Here is a 25,198-nt window from a genome sequence, read left to right on the forward strand (position 1 = left end):
CGCTCACATGGTGTTCCCTGTGATATTTACTTGGATAACTGCCTTCCTGCCTGTACTCCATATTGAGCATAGCAGCAGTTGTTACTGTTGCTTTAGAAGCTTCCTACTGTTGCTTGTAAGGCTACTTGCACAGCTATGTTATGAATTGGGGGAGGGGGGCATCCTTTCATCCATACTCCTTAGGCAGCATTTTGGGGGGCACTGTAGATCCAAAGGAACAACAGATAATTGAGTCAGGTTTACCCCCCCCCCCGGCCTTCTGTTTAAGGCAGCAGGTTGTGCATTGCTTGGCCAGACAGTTGTTGTTATATATTCATTTTTCATTAAGCCAGAGTGGGAGACAGATGCCGTGAAAATATTGTGCACACAATATCTAAAACTCTTTTTGGTGTGCTGGTCCCTTGTTTGATGTTTGGATTAGCTGAGATTAAATTCTCTCCCCCCCCCCACTCAAGATCTGCAGGTATTGGGCATGCTAATGTGCAGTGCCTGACACTGCACATTCTGTTGTGTAGCACTAAGGGTCTGTGATACCACCTCCAGTTACTGTTAATAGGATTTTGCTCCCTTTTGGGGAGTGGCTTGTAATGGCTGTAGCAGGTATCTGGGCCTGGGTAGAGCACCGGCTGTCTTGGGGGCCTAGAGGGAGTTCTAGATGAGGACTGCGATCTGGGCTGTTGTTTTAAAAGGCTTGTCCTCGAAGGCAGAAGTATAAACAACTTGGAAAGATGTTCGGGGGGGAGACACAAGGCTCTGAGGATGGGGTGTGTTTGTTTCAAACCTGTTTTGAAAATATGCGACTCATATCCTGCATTTCTGAGTCATGGGTTTGGGATCCCAGATGGCTCCAGTTGGAAAAAGGCTATGATGGGGAGGGATGACAAGGGAAGGTCTTGTGGCATTGACCCCCAGAAGGCCAAATGAAAGAGGCACTGTTGCCAACCTCAAGTGTTTAAAGGACACATGAGTCACATCCTCTGATCCGTAAGACTGGCTTAGACTTCATGGGACTTTACTGCTTTTTTTCTCCTTTTGAGTACATTTGAGAAGCTAAAATTTTTTTTTTCTTGGCAGATGACATGATTTGGGTTTTTTCATTCATGAATGTTCTCTAAAGGTTCACACTCACATTCCCCTGCAAGAACATCACTTAAGGTTGTATCAATAACAGAGCATTTAGTTGCATTTACCTTTTCAATTTTTTTTAAATTCTCTTTCATTATCCCTTTTTTGGTTACTATGCTAATGTACAGCATAGTACAGAACAGACAGCATGATGCATATTGAAATCAACCTGTGTGAGGTAAAGCAGGCTAACCCTGCACTCCACTTATACAGAACCACCAGCTCATGAACACTTGTTGTGCCTAGGTTATGTCCCTATGATTAGGAACACTTGAAAAAGCTATATTCCCAGTAATGTAAATTAAGCCTACAGGTGTAATGTTCCTATGCGGGTAGAATTAGGGGTGCCAAGTCAAATCTTCTTACCGGCGGGGGAGCGTCGCTGGGCTCCAGGCACGCTACTCTGATGTGCGTGCCGCCAGCATGTCCCGGAAGTGACGCGCGACGTTGATCACGTTGGGGGCGTGGCCCCAATCGTCAGAGGGAAAGCCCCCCCGTGGGTCGGGCCCACGCCCCCAACGTGATTGGCATGGTTGCGTCACCTCTGGTGACGCAGCCACGCTGCGCTTCGGGGGGCGGAGTTCCCGCCGGGGCCCGATTCCACGGCGGCGGAAATCAGGCCTCCAAAGTGGGGGTTTACCCGCCACCCGCCCCCACTTGGCAGCCCTAGGTAGAATCCATGCTGACGAGCTGGCAGTAGCACATAGGCAGGACCAGTAAGTTCATGCTCTGTCCCACTACATGCTTGAGCCTGCTTGTCAGGCAAGGCGGGATAGAAATCGAAATAAATAAATAAATTTATTTCAACACATGTAATGTCACTTGAGGAGAGCCTGGGTGTTCAGGATCTCTGAATGAAACAAGGCTGCCTTCTCTGAAGATTACTTACAGATAGACATCCTGCAGGCCATTTCAAGCAGCAAACTTTCAAAGGATGTGGTGTCAAATAAAACTGAATAATGCTTTTCCTGACTTTCTTAATGGAACACTGAATTTCCTGGAGCAATAACTCCAGGAATGAGTCCCTAAGTAGTATGTCTGCTTAAGCCCAAACCAGGCTGCTTCAGCTTTCCTTGTATGTTCTGTGACAAACAGACTGCCACTAGTTATCGTGAAACCGTGACAATTCTAGAAAGGGAGAGTGTGACAGACTGGACAACTCTTGAGAAACTATGGCTGAGTTCAGACGGGCAGTTTGAAGCGGGAGGGAGTCGTGGCAAAAAAGAGCTAGAACAAACTGTTCCGGATTTTCCCGTTCACACTGCAGCAACTGATGCAGGAGCATACCAGAAGGAGGCACAAGGGAGCATTCACACTGTTGGCCCGGAGGCACGGCTGTAAGGCGGGCTTTCTTTTTTTGTAATCTGGAGATATGCGCTTATGTGCATGAGCGCATGAGCGCATAAGAAAAATGCAGCTTTTGACATTTATACATTGTTGGTGTGGGATGGACGCAGGATAATCGTGCTTTCCAGGGTTTGCTACCACTTTCACCAGGTATCTTTTAAACACAGGAGCAAAGTGTTACAAGACAGGTTGAGTACGGGTGGGGAACACCTGACAGATGTGCCTGTGTGAACGGCCTCTTTAATCCAGTTGTGGAACATTTCTGAAACGCACGTATATCGGGGCAAACTACCAGTCTGAACTTGGCCTATAATAAAGAAGATATCAAATATATATAAAAAAGGATCTGAAATATTTCTGGATTTGGTGTGGTTGACAGTCTTTCCTTTCTCTTTTTTCTGTCCAGAAAACTTCTGCGGCACCTGGGAGGAAACCTCGAGGCCGACCCAAAAAATCAGTATGTATTGTTCCCCCCCCCACAGTGGGGGGGACACACAACATTGATAAAAGGTCATGAATATATTGAACCTCATGTGAATCCATTGTAGTCAGGATCAGATGCATTCTTGGGAGTTGTTCATTAGTCTGATACTTTGTGCTGAAATTATCACCCTAGAGCTATAATGCTGCAATCTCGGTCTTTGTCATTGGCTGCCATGCATGCTGAACTGCCCTCCTAGGACAAGGTTATGGATGTTGGCTTCAGATTCTGGGCTTGGGAGGCATAACTGGCTTTATCCTCTGTGGAGTCTGATCCTCTTGCTTCAGGAGAAGCAAATACAAGTGAGGCTGCAACTCAGTTGGGGTACCTTCGTACAATAAACCAGCTGCACAGTGGCAACAGGCTGAGGAACTAGGAGACACCCATCATATTAGCATTGTAGGTATAATCTGCTGTTTGAAATAAACAAGGGTGTGAACCAAACGATGTTGCATTGTTGAAATAAAAGAGCTCTCTTCTTCCTTCCCCATCCAAGAAGTGAGTGCACAAGGTGATTTCTGTCTTGGCGTAGAATGCTCATGCCCCCGTGAGGGCAGTGAGAAGAGATGATTCTGTGGTGTGAACTAATTGGTGACATGCTCAGAGGCCAGCTGTAGGTTATCCTACATTTCAGATGTCAAGACATAGGCTTGGCTCCTATACTTTTTTCTGCTTGCGCTCTTCTTGGACCACCGCAGCAGTTATCGTCCATTGCAGAGCACTCCTTCGTCAAGTGCTCATTCAAGACTAAGGTCTTTCAAGGGATTGAAAAGGGCTTAGTGTGAGAAGAACATGCTTCCACAGCAGAGGACCACCTCCGTAATGGACAAAGAGGAGCACAAGCAGAAAAAGGGCATAGGGTCCGAGCTAAGGCCTCTTGTTCCTACTTAGTAACTTCCCAGTTTAATCAGATGCCTGGATTTTGGTACAGGTGGCTCACTCCCTTCCCAGTATCCCTAGATGTATACATGTTAAGTATTTCTTAACCACATTTTGCTAAAATGCATTGATGCAAGAAAGCATGGGTCCCAGAGTTCTGCATCAGTAAGGGTCCCTGCTGAGGCCAGGAGACTGTGTTGTAACAAAGTGGAGTAAGATGCAACCAATGCTGTATAGTACATGGCAAATTCTAGTACTTCTGGAAGGTATTAGACAGCACATGGAAGGTTGTTGGGTGTATTTCTTGGAAGTCTGAAGTGCTGTCACAGGTCTTTGGGGATATCTTTTCTGGCATAGTTGATTGAAACAAAGCAGTCATTTACATTCCCTCCCCACACTGTTGTGTGTGAAAATGTTTTGTCTTTCGCTTGCCTAGAAGTGAGTAACAGGAAGTGGCCTGATCTCTGAAGTTAGCTGGCACAGACCTGGCGTTACCAGTGTGGCATCTGAGCATTCCTGCAGAGTGAGACTCTAGCAGTTTCATCCGGCCTCAGTCTTTTAGAGTAGCCCCTTCATTTTACGCCACTAAAGGTCCCCTTGCTGGCTATACTCTCTGTTCTGATGGGAAAACCTCATTCCATAGGGTTGCAAGCTCTTCAGTTCATAGCAGGACAGATTTTGCATTAGGTTTTATAGGACTTGCTTTAGAAAGGTTTGCTACAACTGCAGAATACTTCTTTCTTAACAATACCTATTTTCCTTATGATAGCTACGCTCTTTCCCCTTCCCATGTAGTAAGGCCTGTAATGAAATACATACCAGGATGTGGGATACACTATAAAGGGACTTTATTGGCCTTCTAATTCTTGCCTATTCAATACAGCTCACTTTTTTAAAAGCCTTAATCCTAGTTCTTGTAGTCCTTGCTCTGCTAGGGCTAATGAGAAGTTTTTGTATAAGCTTAGGACCATTGGCCAAGAGTATTTTATCTAGCAAATCCAGCTTTGGTACAGGAGGCACTGCCATTCCTGAAACAAACCTCCAAGGTCAAGTGTGTTGCTGAGGGCAAAATATGCCACCCCTCCATTCTTTCAGACCAAGAAAATCTCTACGTGGCTGATGACGTCATGGTAGAAATCAGTCCCCAGCCACCAAACCCTGTCCCGAGTGTAGTACGGCCCTGCCAGAAGCAGCTACTGGAAGAATGCGTAATCAGCAGAGGCAGCCTTCCAAAATGTGCCAGCAGCCTTGCTGCATAAGGCTTCTGTTGTTTGTTGTTTTCCTTCTTGCAACCCTGACACAGAACAATACACCCAAACCTACGTATTTGGCCTTTAATTTCTCAGAAACTGGGATTTTTCTGGCAAGAGGAATAAGAGCCTTGGCTCCTTCTGCTGTCTGCTGTGACGACAGCTATCACTGAACTATCAGGCTTGCAACATTTTCCCGTTTCTTCCCAAATGGCAGAGTGTGTATACATTCTCTAATTCACTGCCTCCTTTTTCCTCCCCCCACCCCAAACCTTGCTTGAAAGAATTGAGGTTAGTAGGAACAGGCTGGGGGGAGGGGGCTTCAGCAGAGTTGCAGGGGAGACCCAGTTTGTCAGGATGAAAACATGCCAGCTTGTAGCAAGATGTCTTGGCAGAACGACATGAGGAGAAAGCAGCCCATATTTACCATAACAGTTGTGTTTATGATTGTATTGGGTTGTGTCTGGCTATGACCATGAACTGTCAGCTTTGAAGTGCAATGTGTCCTTTTGTAATACCACCTAGGGAGAGATGTTCATTCACCACAACATTGCTGTGAACTGACTTCCATTTAAATTGCCAGTGTAGAAGTAGCTGTGTGCAGCCATCCTGGTTGTCTTCAAATGGGCTTGCCAGAACATTTCCTTTTTTGTTAGCTAGCTGGCTTACTTGCTGTGCGCTCTCCTAAAAGTGGAGAAAGGTTAAGTGAGTAGCATCAGTCATTTCCTTCCTCCACTAAATGAGATCTGTATCCCTGGAACTTGCTGTACAGACTTGGCAGACACATTCCACAGTGGCTTAAATGTATATTTTTATGAATGAAACGCAAGGAAGTGGAGGTTGCTGACTCACGCACACACTCAGCTGTGACTCATCTCATTCTGACAGCATTTGTGTTTCTTTGGAGAGAGTGGGCGGGAAAGACCTCTTCAAGAAATATGTTCCCCCTCATGCATACACGATAGCTTTTCAAGTATGGAAGGGTGTGGATGTTGGGAGTGCCACTTATTAGCTGTGTGCACAGATGGTGGCTGTGCAGGGAAAGAAAAAAAAAATTTGTTTTGGAGGTTAAATGGGGGGGGGGGGGGAAGAGATGTTTTTAACACTGGAGTCCCTCTTGTGGCATTAAGGGTGTAGGACAGCCAGAACACATGCAGCTTTATTGGGCTAGCTTGTTGTGCTCACTTTGTGTAGTTTTTATGCTACAGGGTCACTGCCTCCAGTTGATTAGATGGGGGCAGGGTGATGTAGATTCTGCACTGTAACTACAGGATTTACTCTTCCTGTAGTACAGGGTTTCTGCTGCCACAGTCCAGATCCTCAGCATCTCTTGGGGGGGGGGCAATTTACAGTTTACATGTACCCATTTTCACAGTAAACTATACCACCAATGCTAGTAGGATGGCTCTCTGTCGTATTTTTGGGGACTGAAGTTTATTGCAAGCAGGAGTAAGAAATTACAGCATTTGAAAGTGCACAGTGCTCATATACCCCTCTTTTGAGGCAAGGAGGGCCCAGGACCAAAGTGAATTGACTAAATTTCATGACATCTTTGATTAAAGGACTTAGTCCCTTTTCCATTTGCTTCCTATCTCAATATAGGTTTCCCCTGTGAACAGAGCCTTGGTGCTTCATTTCCATCAGGGTGCAATCATTTAGTACCAGTTTTCAATACCATTGCTCAGTTTCCGGTCATAAACTTGTGGGTTTAGTTTCCAAAAGAAAGTTGAATGACACATTCCCACGCTTCTGACCTAGGTGGTGGGAGGATTCCACATCAGAGGAACTGGCTTGCAGATAAGCTAAAACTCCTGTACCTTCTCAGTTTCTAGTAACTGAGCCCTTTATGGGTTTTGTTGATGATGCTATAGAGGTGGGGGCAGTCAGGCTAAGCAAAACATGACATCCCCCCCCCCATCCAAATTTCTCAGCCCTTTTTTTCTTTCTGCACAGGAGAAAGAGGAAGAGGAGGTCAACATTTCCCAGAAAAAATCGGAAGAGGAGCAGTGAAGATGGTCAACGGATTCTACCTCACAATTCAATTTTCCTATTTCTTGTCAAATTTTGGGACAGAGGAAGGAACAAAGAATCCTCGTTCCTTGCCTCTCCCCCCCACCCCCCCATCCCCAATGTTCTCACAGTTAAAATAACAGCAACACTGGAATACGGTGTAAAACTAATCAGCCATCACGTTTGTTGATGTGTAATGTTTAAAGGGAGAACGGTGTACTTTGTTTTCCCCTCCCATGCGACAGGGTTAAAACTTTAGCCTACCAGTTTATGTAGTTCTATATTGTTATCATCATCAGTTTTTTGGCCTGTCTTTTCAATGCACTCCTTGTAGAGAAAGGGGTGTATATAAAACATTCTATTAACCACTTATTCATGTTGAAAGGAGTGGGCAGCCTAGTGTTCCTTTGTCAGCCCCCATCTACCCTTTAGAGAGAGCATTCCATCCTCCCAAAGGATGACATTTGACACTGGCAAAAAGGTTAGGTCATACAGGAGAAGGGGGGAGCACTGCATTTCCCCCCCTAGAAACCAAGTTTAGTAGAAAGAGCCAAAGCAATGGAAGGGGGGGAACTTGTGAGTTTTCCTGTTGTATACTACTTGCCTGGGTATCGGGACTGATTTTAGAGGTGGTTGCCTGGCCACATTCCCTCCACTTCCTATGGTTCCTTGCAGTAGGCCTGTTTGTTCTAGTCAACCAGCATGCAGTCTAGCCTCAACCAGCTTTCTTGAAGTTGAAGCATGTAGAGTTACTATGGACAAGATAAGCTTTGCAATGCATTTTCATTGCTGCTCAGTGGGGTTGTTTGGGAAAGTTCTCCCAGTGACAGATGAGTGTCAGTGATCGTGTAACAGTCCTGTTCCACTCACCCATCATGATCTTAGCTGCCAGTACCCAGGGCAGGGAGATCTGAAAGCTTTTCCTTTGGTGCCTGCTTATTCTGCACAGAAAGACTGAAGGATCTTCTTTGAAGTCAAAGAAGACATTGCCATGACCAAGGAAAGCAGGATGACAGAATTCCCCCCCTCCCTCCCTGCCCTCTCATGTCATCTGATTCAGTGATGTTTCTCCTATTGGGAATAGCACAGTTAGTATTTTTAGCTGCAGTTGTCTTTCAAAAACAGGTCTCTTTCCGGGTCTTCTTCTTCCTTCATTCACAACTACCTCTGGATAATTTAAACGTCATTCTCTTAAACATGGAGTTGCTGCTGTTGTTGTTGCTGCTGTACCGGTTACAAAGTTTTATTATTCCAACAGGTTCTGTCTGGTTTCTTTTCTCTGGAACTGACATATTGTACACTATAGATAATTTAGTTTGAGTTGACTTTAAAACTATTGTGCTATTAAAAAGGGATAAAAGCTTAAAGTTGTCAGACTGAGTGATCGGGGGAGAGGGGAGGTGCTTTGTTCATAACCATCATTATTTCCAAGAGTCAACAGTCCACACATTTGGAATATTGGGGTTCTTGCCATGGTGCCCACAATGACGTATTACTTCTGGAAGCACAGGTCTGCGCTCCTGTAGGCCCTATGCTCAAGAAAGACACCCAAATCTGGTAGATTTTTCATGATCTCTTGCATTTAAAAGTACTTCTGGGTAGAACAGTAGGTATGCTTAACAGCCTCAGGCCGCACAAAGGGTTGTGTCCATCTCTGTGCTGATTGCTCCCAGTTTAATTTACACTAAATTAGAGCCTCAGGAGTAACCCCAGTCCCAGTGCTTAGTAATTTTAAGTACCCGACACACGTTCACTCGAGAGCCAGTTTGGTGTAGTGGTTAAGCGCGTGGACTCTAATCTGGGAGAACCGGGTTTGATTCCCCACTCCTCCACTTGCACCTGGCTGGATGACCTTGGAAAAGCCGTAGCTCTGATAAGAGCTGTTCTTGAAAAAGAGCAGTTTCTGTCAGGAGCTCTCTCAGCCCCACCTACCTCACAGGGTGTCTGTTGTGGGGAGGGGAAGAGAAAGGAGTTTGTAAACCGCTCTGAGACTCCTTTGGGTTGTGAACAATGTTCCCTCTAAGCTGTGGAGTCCTGTGAGCAGAAATTCTACTTTGTGAGCTACTGGCATTAAATTTGTGAGCAGGTAGTTTGGCTGCTGCATAAAATTAGTTTGCTCTTGAGCCATCCTTCCTGAGCTAAGACAAAAATGTGTGAGCTGGAGGCTAAAAAACTGTGAGCTCGCTCACACTAACTCAGCTTAGAGGGAACACTGGCTGTGAAGGACGGGGTATAAATCCAATCTCTTCTTCTTCTTCTTTTTAAACCAGTTCCTTCAAAAAGCTGATACTCATTTGCAGCCCAGTCCTCAACACCATCTTTGGTAGGGAGCGAGAGGGGAGCCTTTCCATCCAATCCTAACTTCTAAACATTAGGAGTCTTTCTCTTAAACTGCTGTATAACTCTTAATGATTGCTGGACAAAGTGGTCCTCCATCTGCCAAGACCAATGGCTCTTCTAGTATTTTTGTTCAAATATCCTAGAAATGTGCAGCAGAGATCCTCTTGCTCAGATTGGTTCGATCTCTTTCTAATCCGGGATAGCATGACTTGCGTAGTGCCTGAACAAATCCTTTCAGATTTGAGGATGAGCATGAGTATGTTGGTATGAAAACAAATGTAATTGTTTTTACATTAACTAGCTGTTGGTTTGATTCAGATGTTACAATCAATGTGTATTGGTGAGAAGGACTGCTCTTCTTTCTGCCTCTTAAATTTGGACTTTTTAGCTATGTAAGGGCTATGGGTTACAAAGGAAGGCTGAGGTCATGGATCCAGAAGTAGTTTGTCAGTAATATGACCAGGGGAAGGCAACTGTGTAAGAACAAACGAGAGTGAGGAAAGGGTGGGGGGTGTCCAGTGCTTTGTAGGCTCTTGTGTGAATCTCTGGTCCGTGCTATAAAGCCTTCTTTCCTTCATATTTTCAGTTTACTTGAATAAAATACTTCATTGATATTTCAAGCCTTCCCTTTGTTTGTTGAAGGAGCACTTGGGAATATTACTTCTATGCTGCATTCAGAGAGACTGCAGCTTATAGGTTTATTTATTTATTTATTATTTAGATTTTTATCCCGCCCTCCCCGTAGGCACACAGCAAGCCAAATGGGTGAGCTCGGTCCCAAAAGGCATGAGGCAGAATGTCTAACCATGCTAAAAAAAAATCCTTTCCTTCATACTGAACATCTGTGCTTGCAGAATGCATGTGGCACAGTGTATATTAAAGTTCTATTTTTCTTCATCAGATCCAAGTGAGAGGATAGCATCCCCACATCAGGGTCGGAAATCATAAGGAAGTAGGTAAAGGCCAATGTGTTTAAACTCAATCCAATCAAGACAGAGTTGATGACTGAAGATGTGTATATGCTGGGGCAGGGAAATGCTTGTTATGAGTCACAGTCTCCCTGATAGGTTCATGGTTTAGACATGCTACTGACCCCAGCCTTGGGCATGGATTTCCAGACAGGTGCTCTGGGTCACAGTTGCTTCTTCCTTCCCCAACTAATTATCTCCATATTCTAGCACTGAGCATAGGTGGCTAGCCTCAGTGATTTCTAGACTAGGGGAAGGGCTGTCCTTGGAAGTGGTCCAGAATGCCACTGCTTGCTTGATAGGTATAAATCGAAAGTCTTTATATGTGTTCGAAGCAGGTAAAGTAGGTACCAATATATTGAGGCCAAAACCAGCCCTTTAAATTAGCTCTAGAAAATGGCTAAGTCCTAGTGATCTTTTCATATGATATCAAGATTTGACATCAGTCACTGCTAAAATTATTACTGTTTTCTGGGTGGCAGTCTGAAATTAACTACCCTGGCTAGTATTATGGACTGCCTATGGAAGCTTACTGGGTTTGCCAGCCTCTGAAAGGATGGACGTGACAAACACTTTGGGAGCTGTGCTTGTATGGCTTGACGGTAGTGGGGTTAGTGATTGTTTTTACTTGTTTCCAACATGGTCTGGATTGTCAAATCCATACAGGGTTTTGTGTGTGCTTGTTCCTGAGCTCCTTTAAATAAGGAAGGTGAGAACCTGTTCCTATTGAAACTAGAAAAAGTAATTAAATCAAAAATCTAGATTTAAAGAAGTCTAGATTTTTAAAAGATATGGATGTCCATCCCATAAATAATTCAGTTTTACAACACTCTGATCCCACCCAAAAGTGTTGGCATCCTCCTTTGCCTCGAAGTGGCATAGAAGACCAATTGCAGACTTAACAACTAACTGCAGGAGTCAACCTCTGGTTCCAGTGTCTTCAATAGTTTCACAGAAGACATCTGAGCTGGCATCTCTTTTTGCTGTTGCATCACTGTGACATAAGATGCAGTTGCTATGGTTTCCTTTTCCATCTTGGTATTCAAGGTGAAGAAGCCTGAATGCTGGAAACTGTGCCACCCTAAATGGTGCAGAGTCCTCTGATACAGGATAGTCAAGTTAGTGTGCCTTGTGGTTTCCCTGACAGTCCACTAGAGGGAACAAGATCACTTCTTCAGCCTGTGCCACTGGATTCCACACAGGATGAAAGACAAAAATTGGCTGGCCTGTTTTCACTTCTATACCTTTACTGGGAGAGGAAGTAGGATACAGTGCCACAAAAAAGCCTGGTAGTCACCTGTGGATATTTTTAATACTTCATTTTAAGAAAAGTGGCTACTAGTTAAGGAACCTATCCTGACATTTTCCTATGACTCTATTCTGTGTAATAACAAAATGGAGAAAGACCAACAGATAGCTTTAGACTCTTTCGGCTAGCTCAGTGGAGCCTGACCTGTCAGCAAGGAAGAGTAAGAATCAAGTCACGCGCACTGATTTGTGACAAATACATGAAGGCCTAAATGATGTCGCTTGTGGAACCAGTAGGGCCGAGTCAGACTAGGATCTGGGAGATCCAGGTTCAAATTCATGCTCTACTATGTATACTTTGCTGGGTATAGGCCAGTCATACATACTCAGCCTACCTCACAGAGGGCTATTTGTGAAGATAAGGAAATATATGCTGCTTTAGATCCCCACTGGGGAGCAAGGTAGGGTATAAATGTGAATGAACTGGCTAAAGCCAAAATGTCTGCTTGGTGGTTTTTTCAGGGTATCATTATGTACCAATAATGAGATATAATCCTTCAGTTTGTATTGTAACTAAATAGAAAGCTGCGATTTAGCTACATGTACACAACAGCATGCTTGGCAAGGCAGGCTTGACCTCTTTGCTCTGGGCATATTGTTAAAGGTTAGTTATCCTGCCCTGTTAGACAAGATCTCACAGGCTGAAGGAGAAATCTTGTTTTCCTGCTGCCTCTCATCCTGTGTATTTACCAGCACAGCAAGGGGGGGGGGGACAATCCAACTTCAACTACTCTTCCATGCCCGCTCTTGCTTGTAGGCACCCCTCACATGTCACCTTGAATTACTACAGGACTTGAACTTCTTCCTGCAGCTTTGCAGGTAAAGATGTTTGATACAAAATCACAGCACTGAGGCTGTAGCACTGTGTAAAAATACAGATGGGCATGTCAAGTTTATAAACAGGTAAAGATGGCATGGGTACCATTTTGGAGATTCCCCTTTAAAAAAAAAAGAAAGAAATCTTTGCAAGCCATGGGTTTCCTCTGGGTGGTCCCATGCTTTGGGGTGTACATGTGGCTGGTACAGAGCAGCTGAACCAATGATAGGCTGCTGAAGGCCTGGACAGCCTATTCAGTAGTGTTTAATCCTGCCTGAAATGCCAGCCTGTAGAGCACAAAAGTAGAGGTAGGGCCGCTTAGACAAAAAAAGCCATTGTATTCTAGAAAACCAGTTGAATTATGATCAGCTCGCCCAACAGAGTGAGATCATTACTTCCCTGTGTAATGACCTCAGCCCAGCTGAACTCAACCTACATATCTGCTACATTGGTTTAAATGTATTAGTCTTCTGTGTTCTCCAGCAAAGCAAAGAGGCAACTGCTGCAGCCTGGCTTATGAGTATTTCCTCAGTAATCTGTTTGAGGCATGCAAATCAAAGTCATCTTATTTCCACATCCAGGTCTTTGTTTTATGGCAGTCAGCCATTACCTAGAACAAACAATGAATCAGTCAGGTATTGTAGGATCCTATGAGAAGCTTTTTCACATTAGGAAGAGAAGTAGGTGAGCCCTGGGCCTTTTTCCTTTTTTTTAAGAGGTGCTGGAACTCTTAAGAGGGAAATGAAATTTTCATCAATCTGTATACTGAAAACTCATGAACTTCTAAACATTTTAAATGAATTTTGTTGAAGAGGTTCTAGAACTCCATTCCAGTGCATTCCCCCAGAAAAAAAAAAGCCCCAGCTGAGCCAAAGGCAAACCAAACAGATCCAACATGTGTTTTTGCCTAAATCACTAGTCCAGCAGCTCCTGCCCCAACCAAGGAGCCATTATTCTTCAGCAAGGCCAAAATGGCTCTACATTTCTTCAGTATGCCACAACTGGGTTAAGTGTAGCCAGCTGAACTCACAAAAGGCAGACATTATACGTAAAAGAACTTGAGCTTTCACCAAAGCTGTTCCTGTTCATGGCTTATTTTATTTACAAAATGTACAGGCAAGTTCCCATCAAATACAAAAGTCAACATCATAGAAAGAAGCACCTTGCTGGAGGAAACTCCTCCTCACAAATACCTTAAGGCCCCTTCTGGCAGCTGGGCATGTGTTCAATGCTCACTGCATGTACATCTTGGCCCTCACCCACCACCCCCACTGATCTGCATCACAGGGAAAAAGGACATTAGACTGCTTCACCCATGTGCTTGAACTGGCAATCTCACTATTTGTCTTTGCTTTCCCTGGATCCACAAAGGGGCACATCATGGGAACCCAACAGCTAAGTGATAACGCTCATTATGAGCATAGGTAAGTAGGCAGCAAGATGAGGTGCAGGGGCAACTAGCAAATGCATTACACTGTCTTTGCAGCTGTATCTTTTGCATTGGGGGGGAGCTGAGCGTTTGAGGAGTTACAGCCCTTACTATAAGAGCCATTCAGAGGTATTCTCCCTGAAGTGGCAGCATCTACCCTGCATCCATCCCAAATGCAAACCAAGAGGAGGTGTTCTCGTGCCTTGTAAAACCATTCCAAACCCAAGCATGCAAGACTCCAGCTTCCTAGGCTGCTCTCTGTTTGCGAAGTGCTCTGTGGCACCTGTGTTGGAACCCAGCAGAGCAGGCACTCACTTGCCTTCTTTCACCAGGAGCCAAGGCAAAGGGGATACAGTAGTGAAGTGGGAAACAAATGCAGAGGGTTCAGAGTCAACAGGAGCACTTCGATTTGACATGCATACCAGATGGGCAAGATCATCTTCCCCAAGCCTTCTTGTTGAACTCTTTAAGTTGCATTAAGCCTTCACATCTGTCAGTGCAGCCCGGCAGGGCTGGTATCCTCCCCATCCTCGCATCACCTGTAGCATGCAACAAACATACACTGTCATTTACCATAACCATCAAGGCCAGTATTTTTCTTCCAGCTCCATTTTGATTCAGTCAGCTGATCTGAGTCCTAACAGCAGGAGGGGGAAAACCAAACCTTTCAAGCAGAAGCTGCTGCCTGTCTTGTGGTGCTTGTTTTCTGGGGTAGATTAGCATAGTTTTTAAAAAACTGCTGTTGCATAAAGCATGTTTGTGTGTTGTTGTTGTTGTTTTTAAAAGTCACTGTCTACTACATAATCCTCAAAAAAGGCAGACTAGGCCCCTCGTTTCGGAGTTTAAAAGTCCAGTAGGAGTCACTTGAATCAGGCTCACTGTTAATTAATGCAGCACATACATTGATTACACCAATAAAAGCTATGCACATTTATGTTTCTTTGCTAACGTAATCCCCAAACACAGTTACCCACGTTTCAACCAACCTTCATGTGATCCATCAGCAATATCAGTTTGCCTTGATCACACTCCTTACATGACAACTAAGTACTGGATAGCTGCAGTCATCTATGAGATTGCAGTGGGTTCACACGATGGTTCTCAAATTTCTGAAAACTGCCCTCCCCTCCATTTTCAACGGCACATTTCTTGCACTCCAGGTAAGGAGAAAAAAATAATGGTTGTATTTTACTGTAAGCTTCCTTATGCTACTTTTGTAACCATATACAGGAACAGAGCAGAACTTAGGACACTTCCAGGCAGAGAGGCCTTTGCAAGGGACACCATACCTGGCAAACAAAAGCCACACAGGAACTGTGCTAATCTCTGTGCTGGTCACTGCCCTCCACATCATCAGTAAAACTCACCAACAAAGAAATTCACCTTTTGCTTCCCAGTGCTGCTATACTTCCTCAAACTTACTGAGGATGGAATGGATGGAAGCATTCATAATATGGTGGCAAAGGCTATAACATTGTGATGGTGGAGAAAGCCCTGACATGGATAGCCCAAGGCAAGCCTAATCTTGGAAGCTAAGCAGGGTCAACTCTGGCAAGTACTTGGATGGGAGACCTCCTTGGAATACCAGAGACAGTGAGGCAGGGCAGACTTTATTCAGCCACCTCTCTGAATATCCTTCAGGCCCCCAGTAAGGGTCAGTCACCAGAGGTTACCATGACTTCCAGGTGCATGCACACTCACACACATGCACATACAAAAAAAGAAAAAAGATGGTGGAGGAAAAATATTTAGTTTGGGCAAGGACAGCTGGAGCATGTCATGGAGCAAAATACCTCCATGTGGAAGCAGCCCTGGGTCAGCTATTATTGATTAAATGCGGTCAACACAGAGTGTAGTGGAACCAGGCACAACATGCATAGACTGATCAGCTTGTGGGCAGCATATGCTCTAGTTTTCTGGGCTTCTTCTGTAATGATGATGGAAGTGCCTTGGCTTCCTCTTCCACAGTTCAATTGCCCTGGGCTTTGAGAGTGCACATAAGAGTTGTCAGGAGTAGAGGGAACAGACCAGCAAACACTCGCTGAAACTGGTCAGAGGAGGAAGACAAGGGCTTGAATCCCATGCAGATTTTCCGCCGATGGAAAGATTTCTGTCAGCACAGCATGATCATCTTGCAAGCCCTTCTATAGCTCCAAATTCTTCCCAAAATACTGCTCCTGGGAGAAAGGGGACCCCCCAGGAACCAGCAGCAGCAAGGAGGAGGCAAGAAAGTAATGCTCCACTGAAATACTTCTGTCAGGAGAAACACAGAAACATACTGCAGGATCCAGCTCAAAGGTATTTCAATTCGTATCAGCCTCTCCTGTTCACTGGACCAAGCATGGCTGAGTATAATCTGACATGAACAGCATGGAAAGGTAGGGTCTGGCCCCTGTGGACCAAGGAAATCAGCCATGTTTTGTCTAGATGGTCCTTTGATCAGATTTTGAAGTCCTGTCTTCAGCAAATGTAGCACAAAGCTATGCGGTAGGACTTACTGCAAACCCAGGGCTATTTTTGGGCAGGAACGCACAGGAACGGAGTTTCGTCTGACTCCCAAGTTGGCCACGCCCAGCAGGAACTCATTAGCATAATAGGCCACACCCAACAGCAGGAACTCATTAGAATTGGCTATATTAGGGGTGTGTGGCCTAACATGCAAAGGAGTTCCTGCAACAAAAAAAGGTCCTGGGTTTTGACAGCAAACAAAGTAAACAGAATAAGAAGCAAAAGGTGGGTGTGGCTGGATGACCACACTTCTGGTAACATGGGAGTGGTGCAGTCAGGGGTGTGGCCTAATATGCTAATGAGTTTCTGCTGCTGGGTGTGGCCTATTATGCTAATGAGTTCCTGTTGGACTTTTTCTACCAAAAAAGCCCTGTGCAAACCTAATTGGGGGGGGGGGGTGAATCCAAGCCTACATATTTCTCGCTTAATATAGCTGGACACAAACAACTGCCAAAGTGAGCAAACGAAGCAGAGATAGTTTAAAGGCTTTGTCCCATGTTTGTTCCTCTCCTTGGACCTTTCACACTTAAGTCAAGGGATACAAAAGATGCCTCCCAGGTAGTGTTCCCCCTCAGCTGAGTTAGTGTGAGCTAGCTCACAAGTTTTTTAGCCTCCGACTCACACATTTTTGTCTTAGCTCAGGAAGGATGGCTCCAGAACAAACTAATTTATGCAGTAGCCAAATCACCTGCCCACAACTTTAATGTCAGTAGCTCACAAAGTAACATTTTTGTTCACAAGACTCCACAGCTTAGAGGGAGCATTGCTCCCAGGCTTTGATTTGTACAATGGGGAACAGGTCCCAGGAAAGCTCACCTTTGTGTCCTCTGGATCCACCAGGAGCTCTTGTTCTGCTTCATGCAATTCCTCCGCAGGATCATAGCTATACATTGGCAGCAAGTGATGACGTAGCCGGTCATATCTGAGAGACAGAATGACAGATGTGACACCCTTCTAACACACAGCTGTTTTTAGGTTACAAACTAGGTTTGCCTTCTTGTAAATGGAAGCCACTTCTCTAAGACAATCTCAGATGTCTCAACCTGGAGCTGAACTGTACCATGAAGTAATCTCTATTATTATTATTTAACAAATAACATTTTTTCAATAACATTCAGCAGATAACATTTTCCAATAATGCAGCTGTTTCAAAGCCCATCAGCCTTAACACTGTGGTACAAAGCTTCCACTACAAAAGAAATATGTTGTAGATTCTCACAGGATATTGGAAGTCTCTTGGGATGGATTAATACAATCATATTTTGCATATAATTGCACCCATCTTTAGGTAACTTATTTAAATAGGTAACTTATTTAAAGACTCAATACTCTGTCAGCTATCAGACTAGAGAACTATATCCATCAGTGGAGTGAATTTGCAAGATTCCACCAATATTCAATAGCTGTAAAGCAAAGATCTTTCTGATGGCTCTGATAGCAAGTCCTTCTGCACTTTCCAGTCTTCACCCTGGAACCTCCTGCTACTTTTTGTTTTCTACTCAAGACGTTGCTTAAATTTCATTACATGTACTGCATATAAATGACATATAGAGACACACTAAAGTCCAAGTTTATCCACAAAGGACTCCTGCCAGGGCTTTGATCTTTTAGCTATCATGAACTAACCACAGAATGTTCAGACTTTCTTATTTCTACCCCCAATGGATCAGATAGCACAGTTTATCTCCCAGCCATCACAAGTGTCCACACAAACTGGCCTGGTTCAGATAACAGCAAACCATTACCTTCTGGTATGTGCATGAGCCTTGAAAAACCTTTCTGCTTCTCCCTTCCCCATATCTGGCCAAGATAATTTGTTATTTTTAGTTTCATCCCAACTAGTTTATACTTGCCCTGAAAAATCAGAATTCCAAACTAGAGCTCTGGTTTACAGGACAAATGTAAGGGAGCTATGTTAAATGTGCACACAAATTAATTATGTACACTAGGGATGGGCATGAACTGAAAAAAATGGAGGTTTGTGCTTCGGGGTTTTTCACAAACCACAAACTTCCACAAAGTTCTCCATTACACAAACCGGTTCATGCTTTGGAAGTTCATTGGGCCCCCCACCTGGAAATGAGCGCTGAAGGCATTTAAATGCCCTTGGAGCCCACCACAGCCAACCCGAGTGAGCCATCTGAGCCCACCACCCCAACCCATGTAAGCTCCAAAGGCATTTAAATGCCTTTAGAGCCCATGTCCAGGTCGGGTTTGCCCAGCTGAGCTCCAAGAGTGAGGTCTGAAGGCCTGTAAAACATGGAGGTTCGTGGGTGGGTTCATGGGATGAACCGGTCTCCCAAGCCCCTCGTTTGTAAATCAGTTCGTGCCCATCCCTAATGTACAGTAATAACAAGTCTTGTGTATACATTTCTTGGGGGGATTGTCTTACTTCAGGGCTGTCTTCCTTTCAAGTAAATACGGTGTTTACTAACTAGCCTGTCTGCTCATGCATACCCATGTGAACAATGTCCTGTTCCTGCCCCCCACCCCAATAATTCCTATTATTCTGCCTCAGATTACCTAATGGACAGCACAAAGCATACACACAGGCGTAACAGCCTAAGTATACAGCTGACAACAGCCTACAAAAACTCCTGTGTTCTTATGATGACTCAAAAGCTATTCTCTACCAATGAAGTTAGTTCTGAAAAGCCATGTGACCAGAACTCTCTATTTTCAGCCACATGTGATTTTTCTCCCAGCACAACATCTTACCTCCTCTTCTTCTGAATATACATTATCTGCAGTATGAAAAGAAGAAAACATCTGTGAGCAACAAAAAATACAGTCTATGGTTTTTTATTTTTAAGTTATCTACAGTCTGCCTTTTTCACTGAGACTTAAGGTGGATTGCACAGTGTAAATCACTGCAATCAATAGGATGGAATATAAAATTAGGACTACAAAAATCTGAAACCAAGCAGAAATCCGAGACGAACCTGAAACAAACCTTAAGTATTAACATAATGTGTTCAATGCAAAAATTACACAGTAGGATAATACATACACCAAAAGATAGTCTCTACATATACACAGTGGTATAGTCCACAGTCCCTTTCCTTGGGATTGTCAGGTGCCCCCAGGCAACTGGGGGGAGGCGCTTACTGGCAGCAAACAGAGGCCTAGACCTACATTGCCAGCAATGTCATTTCTTGCATGCATAGAAGTGTTGGCATCACATCACCAGCAATGTGGGGATGCTCTGGTATTTGAGCAAAAACACTATGGTAGAAGCTCTTTTTACCATAGAGTTTTTGCCCAAACACCAAAATGTCTCCACATTCCTGGTGATGTGATGCCATTACTTCCGGTGTACACCAGAAGTAACATTGCCACATTGCTAGTGACACTGGCTTAAGGCCTCCTTTTGTTGCCAGTAAGTCCTCCCACCAGCCAGCTGATCAGGGCCCAGGGAAGGGGGCCCTGCCCCAGCAGGGGTCTGGGAACCCTATGTTCCCTTTTTTGAAGCATCTTTCTGAACCTATGTAAGAATGCCCTCCTGAATAATTCAGTTTTGCATAGTTTGCAGAATGCCAGGAGAGTAGGAGCCTCCCTGACCTCCTCAGGCAGGCCATTCCACAATGTGGGGGCCACAACAGAGAACGTACATGTGCAGGCAGTTTTTAATTTTGCAGAGTTGCAGGGTGACACCTGGAGAAAACCCTGTTTAAATTAGCAAAGCTGTCATGGTGGAGCATAGGATGAGAAACTGTCCTGCAGTTATTAGTGTTCAATGTCATGAAGGGCTTTATATGTGATTCCTTGAACTGAACCCAGTATCTGATGGGCAGCCTGGGAAGTGACTGTAGAATGGGAATATGCACGTTTCACCTAGCTCCTAATAATAGCCAAATCTGTGGCATTCTGTACCAACTGGAGTCTCTGAGTTGACTTTGAAGGGAGACCAATGTAAAGTGAATTACAATAGTCTAGTCTGGATGAAGCTGTGGGTTCCATTCCCTTGTTCTTTCCATTGGAACCGAGGTCCCATTTTGGCATCACTGTTGTGGGCTAGGCACCAGTCCAACAGGAAATTTGCTCATTTTAGATGCACAGTTTCTGGAAGTAATGGAAGTCACAAGGGACAGATTAAATGCAATAAAAGGGTGCGTTTGTCTGTGGCCCACTATGTAACCTGCAGCAGAAACATATTTCAAATTCCCTCTGTGAAGAAAAACTGCCAGTACACATCTCCCAAACATTTATGTAGTCTGCTTTTGTTATTGTTCAGTCGCACAGTCGAGTCCGTCTCTTTGTGACCCCATGGACCAGATCATGCCAGGCCTTCCTGTCTTCCACCGTCCTATAGAGTTTGCTCAATTTCACGTTCGTTGCATCGGTAACACTGTCTAACCATCTCATCCTTTGCCGTCCCCGTCTTTTTTGACCTTCAATCTTTCCCAGCATCAGGGTCTTCTCCAGTGAGTGCTCCCTTCTCATTTGGTGGCCAGAGTATTTGAGCTTCAGTTTCATTATCTGGCCTTCCAGTCTGCTACAGACACCCAAATACTAATGCATGTTACAGACACTGCACTCAAGTGGAGCTGTCCTTTTCAAAGTACACAGGAAAAAAGGCCCAATACTTACTCACTTGCTACTTCCGTGTACTTTAAATAAAAAAACCACAATTAAAGGACACACAGTTAGGGTTGCCAGGTGCCACCGGCAGCGGATGGAGGAGTAAGGTTGCCAGTTCCAGGGTGGGATACTCCTGTAAGCTTGGGGATGGAGCTTGGGGAGGATATTGTACCTCAGTGGGGTACAATGCCATAGAATCCACTCTCCAAAGCACACATTTTCTCCAGACGAGATGAGCTGCAACTCCAGGGGATTCCCGGGTCCCACCTGGAGACTGGTACCCCTACTATCTACACATTTTTCTGCCATCATTCCTCCCAAGCAGCTCAGGGTGGTGTACAAAGGTCTCTTTTCCTTTCATGTTATCTTTGAGTAAGCTAGGCAGAGAGAAGGACTATTCAAAGATCACCCAGCAAGCTTCATGGACTGAGTGTGCATTTGATCACCAGTCTACCCAGATCTGGGCCAACATTTCATCATTACAACTGCACTAGCTCTCAAGCAGAACAGTAATACAAGTTTTACTTGGGTGCCAAACCCAATACAAAAATCTGTATACTCCATTTTGATCTCTCTCTCTCTCCAGGGAGCTCAGGATGGCATGCATAGTTCTCCTTTCACCCTCACAACAATCCCATGGTATAGACTAGGGTGACAGTGACTAACCCAAGGTCATCCAGCAAGCTTCACGGCAAAGATAGGATTTGAACCCTGGCCCTCCAGATCCTAGTCTGACACTAACCACTGCAACAGTCTCAGTTTCATTACAAAATCTTATTAGAAGCAACCCTTAGATATCAGTGTCAGATTTCAAACAAAAAGGTACATGACCTCTTACCAGAGCCAGCTTAATATTCAATATAACGTCTCACAGATGCTAGTGCTGGTGAAGTTTTCATAAGCTATTGCCATGCATCTTTTGCCATCAAATTCAGTTCTAGACAGTTATCCCACCTAAGTTCACCTTTTGCATAAATAGAAATTACTTGCAATGCAGGGATGGGGAGAGATGGAGGAGGAGATGCTCAGCTAGGCCCCTCTTGCATAACAGAAGAGAAATTATTTGGGAAGAAAGTGCTCCTAGAAGGAAGGGAACAAGCCTCATCAGACCCCAGGAACCAACCAAGCAGGTCTCCCTAAAACAATCATTTGCCATTCTCCCGTCTCTCTTCATGGAACTCCTGACCTCCTCTGAACTGTTCCTCTCACCACAAGACAGGCAGCAACAAGTCAAGCAACTCAGAAACCTTAATTGCAGGTGTCCTGCCATCCCATACGGGGCTTCTTCTTGTCTGGAGCAAAGCTAAAAACAGACACGCAGCTGCAACCATGCATCACCTGTCCCAACACCTTAGCCAAAACCAGCACGTTCTACTTCAGCAGACCACCAGGGATGCCTATGGAAACCTGTTCCTTCCAAGAAAATGTTAATGCCACAGATTCTCTTATTGTACTACGGTGCAGAGGTTAAGCCGCAGCCTAAAGCAAGCCACTCACCACAGCCATGATGATCCCAACCACAGTGATAAGGAAAAACGGCACCAGAACATAGCCCACCAAAGAGTCGCTGGTTGGCTCAGGGGAGGTGGGCAGGGTAGTGTTACTCATGGCATAGGAAACTGTCGCTCACACAGGACCAGATAAGGAGCTTCTGTCTTCATCAGGAAGTCTGCCTTACAACAACAAACATGAAGAGTGTAAGATTAAAACACATATTCTTTGTTTCAACCAGCTCCCATAATCCACTCCCCTTTTGCACAGTTCCCCCCTCCTCCACTAACTGCAGCTGTGTATGACAGGGCAACAAAGCATAAGCCGGTCACATGTCCTCACTCACTCTGGATTCAATGCTCCAATTCCATGGAACAAAACTCATTTCAATGGTATTTGTTTAGCCACAAGGCCAGATCTGCAGATGACCAACGCAAGATAAGCCTTAGTAAGTGAGAAAAAAAAGATTCTTTACCATTCCCCAAATAAACATGTTAATTCTGAAGAAGCAGTTCTAACACAAGAGAAGCAAGGAGAAAAATGTAAAGACAGCAGTTCTGACATTCTGTTCCAATTAACTTCTGTCAAGTTGCAACTGACTCACGGAGACCCCCCAGTCCATGGGGTTTTGGAGGCAAAAGATGAGAAGCAACCCCATCCTGCTTAGTGGTCTCCCATCCAAGTACTGACCATAGCTGACCCTGCTTAGCTTCCAGCTAGTCTAGGCTATTCAGGCTGCTCCACTATATCATTCCTAAAGAAGCTCTTGGTGGTTTCCTAAGGGGTAAAAGCAGCAACCCCAACCATCTACCTGGATTTTTTTTAAAAAGCTTCGTTCTTTGAAACCTTATTACTCTAATGTGATGTTCCTCCCACTAATGTAAACTGGAAGGCTTATGTGATGTCAAAAGAAGAGAATGAGATTTTAAGGCCAGATTTTAAAAACTGGGACTTCCAAATTATATTTAAAAGGAGTACAATACTTTGATAGACTACTGTCCCGATGCTAAGTTACTAGCACTTTTAAAAAGTGTTCCCCTTCCCATGTGACTTTTAACAAGAGATGAGGCAGTAATGTCTTAGAGAGGACAGAGAAAATGGGGAGCTCTTCAAACAGGTGAGGGTAAGATTTTCCAAAGTGACCAACTCCTTTAGACATCTCCTTCCTAAACATGACTGAACCACAGGACATTATATCATCTAATGTGCAGCTGCATAACCAACAAGGAAGTCTGCTAGCTCAAGTCCCACATGGACCTCCTAAGGCAGCACTTTTCTTTCAGCATTTTCAACCATTCTAAAACCTGAGAGCATGAAGTCTGAAGGCGGGCATTTGGATCAAATTCTTTCTGTACATCTTCATGAGAAAGTTGTTCAAAACTGCTACTAAAGACCAGTCTCCTCTCTCACATCAGGTAAGGAGAGAACAATTAGCAAAATCTTATCTGATTGTAAAAACTTTTGAACTGCTCACCTGTATGTACCTGTGCATCACAGGATTAGCTTGGACAGGATATATGACAAATTACTCCTCATCCAGAAGGAAGGGCTAGTCACCCTGAACAATCAGGCAAGTTGCTAACTGCAGCATTTTGTATATGAGTACATGAACCCCTCTGCATCTTTATGTACCCTTCTACCTGCACAAAAGGCAACTTTATAAGACCACTATAAAAAGTAACACCAAGCAATTCCTCACTACTAGTTTGTTTCTTCTGACAAACAGTGGCTGCAAGGATCAGAGGACCATGCCCAAGGCTGAGAAAAAGAACACGCTTATGAGGACTGCCCTTACTGTGCACCATTACAGGAGGCAAAAGGGGTGGGGGACAGCAGCAGGACTGCAAGAGCTAATGCAAAGGGGGGGATCTTACATTTTGACTCCAGATGATTGGGGGAAGGCCAGACACATTTTTATAGATAGGTATGGATTAAAATATATTAAATATACAGATACATATTGATTAAAATATATTAAATATACAGGGCTCTGACTTGAAAGCCAACAGGAGCCTTTTAAGGAGCTCAGGATGGCACATCCCGGGTTACCCTGTTTCGCCCTCACAACAACCCTGCAAGTTGCAGTTCAGCGTCTTAACCACTTGAGCCACCGCAGCTCCAAAAATATACAGATAAGTATTGATTAAAATATATTAAATAAACAGGGCTCTGACTTGAAAGCCAACAGGAGCCTTTTAAGGAGCTCAGGATGGCACATCCCGGGTTACCCTGTTTCGCCCTCACAACAACCCTGCAAGTTGTTGGCTGGCTGAGCAGAGCTTTGAATCAATTTTCCATCACTCCACCCCCAGTCCCTCTGGGACTGTCTCAAAAAAAAGTTCCTATGAAGTTCTCAAACACAAGCCTGTATTTGTTTAGAAGTTTGGCAATTTTACAGGCCTCTCTTACATCACAGTTTTCACTGGGATCCCAATATAGCAACTGACCCCAGAATATTTGTTACAGTTAGCAAGGAACCTAGCCCCAGGTTAGAAGTCCAGCTGGACAGCAGACACACTCTCCTATTGCCATGCAAGAACCATACAACGTCTACACCACAGAATCACTGAACACCAAGGTAAACCAGCTACCAGCACAAGCATGAAGAACAGAGGGATGAAGTTCCCCCTCCTATGTTGCTGTGATAGAAAAACACTGCCCTTT

At 44.5% G+C, this 25,198-nt stretch overlaps 2 protein-coding genes across 8 annotated transcripts in view; one reads left to right on the top strand and one right to left on the bottom strand.

The window, feature by feature from the left end:
- HMGA1 (high mobility group AT-hook 1) overlaps positions 1-8,550 on the top strand; it is a 35,733-nt gene extending 27,183 nt beyond the window's left edge. For all 4 annotated transcript variants that reach the window (XM_015423958.1, XM_015423961.1, XM_015423959.1 and 1 more), the window contains exons 4-5: positions 2,879-2,929; positions 7,036-8,550. In XM_015423958.1, the coding sequence (XP_015279444.1) occupies positions 2,879-2,929; positions 7,036-7,092 (108 nt within the window). In that variant the 3' untranslated portion in view covers positions 7,093-8,550. The remainder of the gene's footprint in view (positions 1-2,878; positions 2,930-7,035) is intronic.
- A 4,412-nt stretch (positions 8,551-12,962) lies between these two features.
- Positions 12,963-25,198, bottom strand: part of LOC107121107 (uncharacterized protein C3orf18 homolog) — a 13,077-nt gene continuing 841 nt past the window's right edge. For 2 of the 4 annotated variants that reach the window (XM_015423964.1, XM_015423966.1), the window contains exons 3-6: positions 22,541-22,712; positions 19,181-19,206; positions 17,279-17,384; positions 13,612-14,493 (exon numbers count right to left, since the gene is read on the bottom strand). In XM_015423964.1, coding sequence (XP_015279450.1) covers positions 14,431-14,493; positions 17,279-17,384; positions 19,181-19,206; positions 22,541-22,651 — 306 coding nt within the window. In that variant the 5' untranslated portion in view covers positions 22,652-22,712 and the 3' untranslated portion in view covers positions 13,612-14,430. Of the gene's footprint in view, positions 13,136-13,611; positions 14,494-17,278; positions 17,385-19,180; positions 19,207-22,540; positions 22,717-25,198 lie in introns of those variants that run through there. The other 2 variants (XR_001482849.1, XM_015423965.1) reach the window with 2 other exon arrangements.

The sequence above is a fragment of the Gekko japonicus genome, unplaced genomic scaffold, assembly GCF_001447785.1.
Source record: "Gekko japonicus isolate JY-2015 unplaced genomic scaffold, Gekko_japonicus_V1.1 scaffold370, whole genome shotgun sequence".
Lineage (NCBI taxonomy): Eukaryota > Metazoa > Chordata > Lepidosauria > Squamata > Gekkonidae > Gekko > Gekko japonicus.